Here is a 9981-nt window from a genome sequence, read left to right as displayed (position 1 = left end):
CAGGGGGAGAGAGTTATTCTGTGTAATGCTCAGAGACTCCGTGAGGCTGCGATTAGAGATCGACAGCGGGGAAGATGTGCTTGGTCGCTCCTTGCTGGACGCAAAGAGGCGGTGAAGATGGTGTGACTTTGGAGTCAGAAAAAAACAGCGTCTTTTTCATTGTCTTATTCTCTTTCCACTTTTTTTGCTCCATTGCTCTATTAGTTGGACTATTTTTAATTGTCTGAAACTATTTTTTTCCTCAAGGATGAACCGAGAGTTTTTGTTTAAATTAGATAATCGAAGCTTTTGATGTTTTTTTCCCCTTCCTTTTTCTTCTTTTTTGTTTCGGAGATTTAGTTCGGGGCTAATTTGGGAAATTATTTCTGGCACCAGGACCCGGCTCTGACTCAGCATCACACACACCTGGGCTTTACCACTTCAGCATCCCCTTTGAATAACAGGGAGAAGCAGCAAGACGCGGAGCACAAGAGGACAAGAGGAGAGTCTGCGCGCAGCGCTCTCCCCAAGACAATCACAGAGCCTCATTCTGTCCAAGCGCAAAAAAATAAAAGCAAAGACATAGGTCACCGACGCAAAATAAAAGTAGGAAAGAAAAAAAATTAATTAAAAAAGTATAGAGACCCGGACTGGTTCGCTTCAAGACACACGCAAATGTTTAACCTTACACTAGGCGCACTGAAGAGAAACCCAGGGAGGCACCGGTCGGAGGAAGACGAGAAAGCATAGCTTTAGGGGGATTGAACGGAGCAGGGCATGTGGATATTGGCTTTTATCTTCCTCCAGAGCATCTTGAATGGTAAGTTTTTCACCTGCCACTTAAATGTCTGCTACCTTATGCAGAAAACAGAAACAAAACAAAAAACAAATTAGTGCCAGACTGCTAAATGACTGAAGGAGGGAGTATGGAAGGTCACCTGTGACCCACATGGAATGGATTTTGTACGGTTGTCAAAAGGCTTGACACCCCTGATGGAGAGGGAGAGAGACGGGTGAGGCTTGAACTGATAAATCCCTCAAGCTCTCCTGCAAAAATACACATTTTATGGCCTTCAGAGGCACATTCTGAGCCAAACGAAACCACAATGTTGGTTGTGGGCTTTATGTCACAGATAAAACCATAAATGCACTGATAAATTTGGTGATTTCTTTAAAGTTTTGATGAACTGAATTGCATCAAATTATTGTTTTGTTTTTTTGTAATGCAAAACAGTTCTCATCCTGTCAGCTTACTTCCACTGTGGCCCTTAGTAATAAGTGACGTCTTTAATATAATGGACACTTGGATTAACCCTTTCCCCCTCCCCCACTGTGAACATATTTTTCAAGTTCATGTTGGCTTGAATGAATGAAAAGGTGTTCAAATGGCAAAATTAGACACCTGGAGCATGCATTTTGTTTTTGCATTAAGATTATTTTTAAGTCAAGCCTCGCTTGTTACCTATCCTTTCCTCAAAACATTTTCACATTAATTTGATCAGTTTTATTATTTCCAAAATGCAGTTTAAAGATCTTAGCTTAGGACAATTTAGCAAGTACAAAAGCATAACGTTAAAGGAGATCCTACATAAATAAATGTTGGTATCAGATTTTCCTTTTCTCTTCAAATAATGAGTAATTTTTACAACTCATGCTCTTTTTGCATTTTTGTGCAGCACTGCACATTGCTGTTAGTAAGCACAGAATTTTTGTCCACCCATCTAGTATATCCACAATCAATGGTGGAAAATTGATACATTTTATTGCATTCACGTACTGGCCACAGTAGCTTCTACAGGGAGGGATTATGGCTGCCTGGGTGTGTACGAAAACAGGGGGAAAGCAAAGGGAGTGTTAGATGAAGGAGAAGGGAAAGAAAATGGAAACACATTCATAAGAAAAACACCAGGGCGACATCTTGGGGTTCGTTCCCATACCAAAAGAAAACCAGCCAATGGTTGGCTGGCTTTGGATGATAAAAGGGCTGAAATGAAAAGATAAATTTACGAATAAAGAATTGCCAAAACTGAGAATTACAGGTATGAATATGTTTTACCGCATCAAGGAGCTGTGATATGTGTGTCCCCCAAAATGGATTTTCCCCTCTAGCCGGAATGATAAAATACGGCTTCGAAATTGATTTTTTGTTTCTGTGTCGACTGTTTTTTTTTTTTCTTTTTCGGAGCCGAGGCAGCCCTTGGTTGGCGCTGTTTATTGACACCGACTCCATATAAAATGGTATCTCCCTCAGCCCAGCTTGTGCTGAAACTCATAAAGGAACAATAAGGAATCCTCATTAATCATAATCATCTGGCTCTGACATTAGATCAACCACCATGCAAGATTGTGTCCATTTATTGCGTAAGGGATTATTGAGGGGGCCTGTGGCAAATAACCGATAGGGATTAAGCCGCAGACAGCGCTCAGTGGCAGACGTCGTACTTTTCCAGTGCTAATGTGTCCTAAGACGTTGTATAAAGCACATTTTCATCCATTGCTTTTACTTGAATTCTCCATCACTGTAGCAGAGCCTGGCTGTAAGACTTTGTCCTCTGCGGCTGGATGTTTTGTTGATTATCATGAGAAGGAGGTGTTCATCGGCTGAGCAGTCATTGTCAGAATGAATGAATGACCTTGCAGATTGAAGCCAGCACAGAGATTGAATTCCAGACAATTCTTGCTGTTTCCTAGTTGGGCCTGCTCTCACTGGCCTGTCTCTATGGTAACCTGTGTAATGGATGTTGGGAGCTTCATCCAACATCCCCCCACACCCCCAACTAAATTCTATACTTACAATGCAGTCTAGAAAACCTATATGTTGCTGTGCAGTTGATGATGCTTGCATGGGGCATTAAGAAGTTGTTCCTTGACGCTCCGTACTTTGGTCTGGTTCTGCCATTTTGTTCTGGTACCCAACTTGTGAAGAGCTTTAATCAGATGCCTGCACAAAAAGCTGCTCTGCAAGTCTATGAATCACAGCATATACTAAATATGTTGCCCAGGCCAATTGCAGCCAAACATGTTAAATGGCAAAATATTTAAATTCAGGTGATGTTCAAACAAGAGTTCAGAAATCTTGTCTACATGTATTCATCTTGTGACCTGGCAGTTGTGCTCTGTTAGAGGTTTATTTTGAAAAAGTTATACACAATAGAAAAAGTATTCATGAAAACCATGAAGAAATCCTAAACAATAGAGAAAAGTCAGGAAACACAAAGTGAAACCAGCTAATTAATTTTTTTGTGTGAAAAATCTGATACTCCGATGTTGAATTTATTTATATTGGAGCTAAAATTGAGAAAATCATGGATTTTAATGAAAAATGGTGAATATAAAGACTTACTCAGATATCGCTGCTATACATTTGGTGGGCAGAAACAGGACATTTTACAATTTAAAGTTTGAGTTGTACAGGCTTTGCTTTGACAAAAATATGTCTAGATGTCACTTGAGTAGATATTGAGTTCATTTTACAAAGACAAACCATGATGTGTTCAGTGTGAACCATCATCTCCAACCAAAAAGATTACAGTCCTATCAGCCATTGAGGTTGTCTGTGTGAATTGCTCTCGTTAGGTAGAAATGATGCATCTCTGACAGGAGATCTCTTAGGCATCCAGAGAATGGAGTTTAAGTTTTATGTGTTAAAAATGTCGGGCAATTCTACAGGAAGGACAACTAAACAATGACAGAAACACATGAAAAGTTCTGAACTTAGTTGTGCCTCAAAACGTGTGCAGACATGCAACTCATTTGATCAAAAGGATGTGATTGCAACCCAAAGGTTCAGACTTTAATCCAGCTGTTTCCTGTGCTCCTCACTACCACTAACATATATCTAAAAACATTAGACATCTTATAAACTTTCACTTTTAAACCAACACAATCCTAATTTAAGCCTAGGTCTTTACACATGTTTTAATGAGGCTAAAAATGCAGGCATATTGTTTTAATCCAGCAATTAGCGATGGAACAATGATAGTAAAGACGGTTAAAGAATCAATTTGGTGAGAAGCACAATGGTAACAAAGTATGATCACTATCTGAAAACACAGGGAAGCTGAGGTCAGGTGTGTTTTTTAATTCACAGGAATTCAGTAACCACTTCCTGTCTTCACTGGGCTGGACGCTAACAGCTTCAGCGAATAAAGTGACAAACACAGATAAAGATTCAAAACATTTAGAACACTTTAATGAGGGTGAAACAATCGAAGTGCAAAAAAATTTATATTTATTTGAATTGTATTTTATTTTTTTATGTTTTCTGTTTTTTGAGACTTTACAGTTGGTGTTTAGGTATTGTTAATAACGTTTTCCAATAGTGCAAAATTACCTGATCATATTCTCAAATTTCCTGTCAAGTTAAATTTTTATTTTTTTTTTAAGTCAAATACACAGCAGGCCGCTGGATGACTGACCTACCACCTCTGTTATTACATTTTCGGGAATAAACCACATTGAAGTCAGATTTATTGCTTAATGATTAGACACAGTTGTAATACAAATATTACTTATTCCTCGCATACTAAAAATTCCAATAGCTCTCTGCGTGATACTGCAGTTGAACTTAATACTGGCCAGTTACAGAAATTACAGCTATTATCCACTTCAATCTGTTGTTTAAAGATTCAGATAGTGCCATTTTAAAGCACAATCAAGTAATTATGTTATCTTCTGATGTTATAAGAATGCTGTATATATCAAACATGACATGAAAATTTGACTTTGTAATTTGAGACCTTGAAATTGGGCACTCCTCTGACACTCGCCTTCAGCACATCATTACAACAATGCTTTGCCAGATGCCGTTTACAGCTGAGCAGCCACACATTTCTACCAGGTGTTTGCTAACTGCTGCTGGCACTAGTCTAGAGGGGCTTTGCTCTGTTAGGCGGAAGCTTATCTGGAAGTGTTTAGGCATTCCCAAATGGCTACCATGGGAGCTTTGAGGATTTCTCAAACATGCATGAAAGAATCAAAGCAACACTCCAGGTATGGTTTTGATAAGGGAATAACATAATATGATATAAAGCCCCAAAAAAGTCAGTTTTCTATAATACCTCTTCCTTAAAGTTTAAATAGCGCAGAATGTAGTATTTTAAACACAGGTGCTCTAACTCTCTCATGTCAATGTCACAACTGGTTCAGACCAAAACTTATGTTTTATTATATTCTTGCATTAACATGTTTCGCAGCCTGATAAGATTACTTAGAATAATTTTCGATAACAGCATTTTGTGAATTACCTAAACCAGATCAATAAGCAATCATCAAAATTTGTATTAAAATAAAATACATTTACAATGTTGATAAATAGGCAGAGATTCCCATGAGGCTGTTGCATTAGAATGTAAAATGTCCTCAATGTACATTATTTAGTTGCTTGTAATAAAGCTAATAACTCTTATTTTTAGTAGTTCTCTATTGGGTAATTAGTTGGGTTATCTGCTGTTATATCCAGACTACAACTGTCTACTTTAAAGATGTGCCACACAAAGCTTGCCGTCAATGGTTTTAAAACAATATAATTTAATAAGAGTGATGAGTGGTGCTCCTTTAGGTTCCACATCATGCGAGTCAAGAGATTTCAGTGACTGGAACCAAACAGACAACTCTGTCTTAATTGTAAACACAGAAAAGCTGAAGAACTTAGCTGACCTGCAATCCGCAGCATCAAGTGGAGCTGGGGCAGTGGTGCACCAATCTATGCTCAGCACTGCCGGGGAAAACTCTTTTCACTCTGACACCATCTCTGGTGTCTCGTTAAGAAAGGATTTTCAACTGAGAAAGTGCAATTTTGAAACAGCAACTTTTCCAAACCTTGGTGTATACATTGATACTTGGAACATGACAATTTTTTTCTTAGTATTAGCTCTATTCTCATGACACGATTGCATTTTATTACAAAAATGGATCTAAAGACAGCGTTGAGGCCTGGGTCTTATCTGACACACACTCACAATATGTCACATTTTTACTTCTGCTGTCGCCTGCTCTCACCAAAGTTGAGTCTACAAATGTAGTCATCAGCACAGAAGAGAAAACATGAAATAGCTGCCTGAAAGCTGCCTCTAGGCAAAAGCACAGCAAGCTAAACTGGCCTATTCAGATCCTCATTGGAAAGCTATAATGAGACGGGGCGTTTCACAGAGCCCCCACAAAGGCTGTGATGATTTGTGCACATACACGGTGCTTCAGCCCGCTGCTCATGGTTTAAAAAGGACTTATCTCTTTTGCTGTCAATAAACGAGCATTTATGCAGAGGTCATGAAATCATACAATCAAATTCTGATCTCAATTAGCTTTGACCTTTAGACACACACATGCACGCATACACTCGGAACTAAGGGAGCTCTTCCAGAACATCCAGTCCTGTTCAGCCTGCAGCACACTAAATAGCTGCCAGCCTCAGTTAGCTTGCCAATTTTACATGACCTCACATTATTAGCAACCTGAAACTATGGATGGAGATGTTGGAGGGAATGGGTGGGATAGATGGATTAAATCTGGCCCCAAGTAGAAGGAGCGAGCTGGACTTTGCAAGGTGATAAATCTACATGAGGGTGATGAAGGCAGTGTACTTGTAAAAGCCCATTTGTTGGAGTTTAAAGGTGATTCTCAAGTCTGCGTGAAGATGCACAGTGATATGTAGCACCCATAGTTAGACTGCTGCTTTACAGCCACAATCACCGTCATTAGACTGTTTGCCAAATAATTAACAATTGGACTTTGATAGCTGTCCACTGAAATTAAATTTAGCCACGAAAACAAACAAGGTACAGTCAAGTTGTGCAGTCTTACTTCAATATAAATATCTAATGGACTAAATTAGGTCTACAAGCGCACTTACCTCTTGCTCACTTGATGCGATAGTTTGTTGGGTTACGTTGCATGATTCCAGCTGAAAGAGCTGCTAATGTTGGGTAATGGACACCCTGATGTGTGATCATAATAGATATCCCCCAGTTCATACATCTTAGCTCAGTAATGAGGGCTACTGTGCAGTTCCTCCTTGTGTCTGTCTAGCTCTCCAATTAAGAGGAAGCTTTGGTGAGTTTTTGTGTGTGCGTGTGCATGTGTGTGTATGTTTCACCCAATGTAAGATCTAATTGCTGATCACACGGTGTCTGTCTGGATTTCACTGAATCAGAGGTGTAATTGCGCAAGCCCGCGTGTAAATGTCTCTTGCATTAAAATGTTAACGATATCATTTAGCATCTGCGGGGAAGAGCGGCAAAGCCCTCGGCAGCCAGATGTAGGTGTTTGATCATGCGTGCAAAGTGAGGTTGTTGTACATCTGGTGTGGGTTTTCCTCTCTGACAGGGTTCCTCAGCAGAAAGGATGTTTTTAATTCACTCAGCACCTGTCAAAGTGACATGTTATATTATTGTGCTGAGCTGCACAGGTACTGTAGTGGAGGAATCCAGTAAAAAGCATCATCTGACAGGTAGGAACAGTCCAGATCAAGGAAGATGTACTGTCTCTCTGTACAGCTCAAGTGCTTTTTGATATATTTTCTAATAACCTTAAAGCAGCCCCATGCAAAGAGTAAGATCTTTTACTAGTCACTGGAATGCCTGGTATGTCTGCACTATAAATAATGTAGAGTTAAATGACACTGCCACTAATGTTTGTAAAATAAATAAATAAATAAAAACAAATACAAAATAATACTTTTTTGACACAGTCAACTGATTAAAATTTTCTTATTAAAAAAATTATTTTACTATTTGATGCACACAAACATGGATTAGTAAAAACACATTTTATAGTTTTTTTTGTATTATAGTTTACAAGCTGTAAACTATACAGTTAGCAATGAATTATTATGTTACTGCCACTCTTGTAAGCACAAAAGAGACATAAAATACATTCAAATTCAGAGAAGCAGAATAGAACATTTAAAAAGTAAATAATAAACCTGTAGTTTTTTTTATTTCACAAGAGCAGGTTTTTTTTTTTTCCCCCCACCAGGGGGTCCTTTTTGTGGGCTCTAGTGTCCCTTATACAACAGTAGGCTGACAGGAAAGGGGGAAGGACATACGGCAAATGTTGTCGGGTCCGGGAATCGAACCCGCGACAGCCACGTCGAGGACTGGGGGCCTCCAAGCGTGGGGCGCGCTACCCTCTACGCCACTGGAGCACGCCCCACAAGAGCAGTTTTTGTTGCACCACAATGAAGTGGTAAAATGGCCAGAGCCTGTCAGAAAAGTTCATTATAACTGTTGTTTTAAATGACAAACTATGTATTCCTGGAATGTATTTAAACAGTATTTACATTGCTCTTTTGCCCACTCTTTGCAGAGTTACTTTAGCACTTTCATTGCTGGTTTTTCCAGCATGAATGGCTTTTTAAGATCTCAGCTAGATTTAGGTCCAGACTTTGAGTAATCCAATTTCAAAATGTAAAATTTTCAGTTTTGTTGGCATATTTTATTCTACTTCATTTTTCCACGAAGGTTCTAAGAATACTTTTTGACTGAAAAAGTTGAAGATAACAAAATAAGACTGTAAGAGCAAATACGGTTTCACTACATGCACCATCGTTTTGTCATCACTGTTATAGCTGTTATTACGATAATTTTTATTTTTGTCCATTTAAATGATCTGCTCTTCCCAGAGTTTGTTTATATAGCAGTTGTGTGTACACCATGGAGTGCACAAAAATCTGTCTTAAAACTGAATTTAAGCACACATTGACAGCAACTGGATGGAGCTCTTTTGGCATTTTAATATGCAAAGATTTCCGATTGTACCCCTACTTTTCACCATTCATTGTGAAGGACACCAGGTGACGGTATTATGAGTTTCCTATCTATCAACCATACAGACAAACATTCACGCTGCACCTCATAAATACTGCCTCCTAATCCAGTCCTTCACATAGCAGGACCAGGCTTTGAACTCAGCGGCCTAAAGGCAGAATTGATCTCCGCCACTCAGGCCTGAGCATGATGCACGATGCCAGTTCTGCAAACCAGCATCTCCAACACTAATTTAAGTGAGCCTTTCCACGCACACCACGTATATTGTGTGCAAATATCCATTTACCCATAACTTCACTGCAAGTTTTTATTCATTTTGTCATCATTGCTGCTTTTGTCATCCTAATATTCAGGGCTGCTTTTCCTGTGGACATTTCGCCATCACGTCTGCCCAGCTTCCAGATATTAAAGTAGGCTAAGGGATAATGGAAGAGGCAAAGCTGGATAGACAGTGTGACAGAAAGACAAATGAGTCCAGCTTGGTTTCTCGACACTGCTCTTTATTTTTAAACCTGGCACAGATGCTAAGATTTAAGACCAAGTTGGTGATGGTTATTTTTAGCCCGCCATTTTTAAAGTGCTGTCATCTTGTTGGTGAGGTGTGAGGATGTGTGGATTAGGGTGTGTATACATAGAAGAAGTGTAAATTAGGTGCTTCACTTGTGTATTTGTTGCTGTTTATGTGACTCTCCAAACACTTTTTTTAACTGTATATTGTGAGGTGTGTGTTCTTGTGTGTACATGCTGCTGTAAATGTGAGCTTTTAATTGGGGACCTGGAAGAGCGGGTGAGGGTGTGACATCAACTGGAGCCACAGGAGTCTGATTTATGCCCTTCCAGCCACCCATCGATCCCTCAGCCCGGTGTGAGACTGAGTGCATTGTCAATAATCTTAGCACTTTGTGGTATTCCTAGATTCCCAGACCTCCTCTGCTCAGCGCAAGGTGCAATGCTGCAGTAAGCCATCTTGTGCAAGATCAAATAAAAGGGCATGGGGCTAGGCAGCAGTACGTTTGATTGCTGGGTAATCTAGCAGTGAAAAGATCGCTTTGCTGTTGCTGTGCTGTTGACAAAAATAGAGAACTAGTGCTATTGGTTATACAAAAAGGTAATTTAGACAAGGCCCTGCAGGGGTCCCTTGAAGCATGTAGCAGTGATGCACATCGTCTGTGTTGCTAAGTGTTGACAAGACACTTGGAAACACATAGATGAGGTCTTTCATGGGTCTTTTTATCTG

At 39.5% G+C, this 9981-nt stretch overlaps 1 protein-coding gene across 2 annotated transcripts in view; it reads left to right on the top strand.

The window, feature by feature from the left end:
• dscamb (Down syndrome cell adhesion molecule b) overlaps positions 1-9981 on the top strand; it is a 123475-nt gene continuing 113494 nt past the window's right edge. For both annotated transcript variants that reach the window (XM_044119571.1, XM_044119570.1), the window contains exon 1: positions 1-799. In XM_044119571.1, coding sequence (XP_043975506.1) covers positions 757-799 — 43 coding nt within the window. In that variant the 5' untranslated portion in view covers positions 1-756. The remainder of the gene's footprint in view (positions 800-9981) is intronic.

The sequence above is a fragment of the Gambusia affinis genome, linkage group LG06, assembly GCF_019740435.1.
Source record: "Gambusia affinis linkage group LG06, SWU_Gaff_1.0, whole genome shotgun sequence".
Lineage (NCBI taxonomy): Eukaryota > Metazoa > Chordata > Actinopteri > Cyprinodontiformes > Poeciliidae > Gambusia > Gambusia affinis.
The sequence above is the reverse complement of the archived record's forward strand: the minus strand, read 5'-3'. Positions and strand labels throughout refer to the sequence as shown.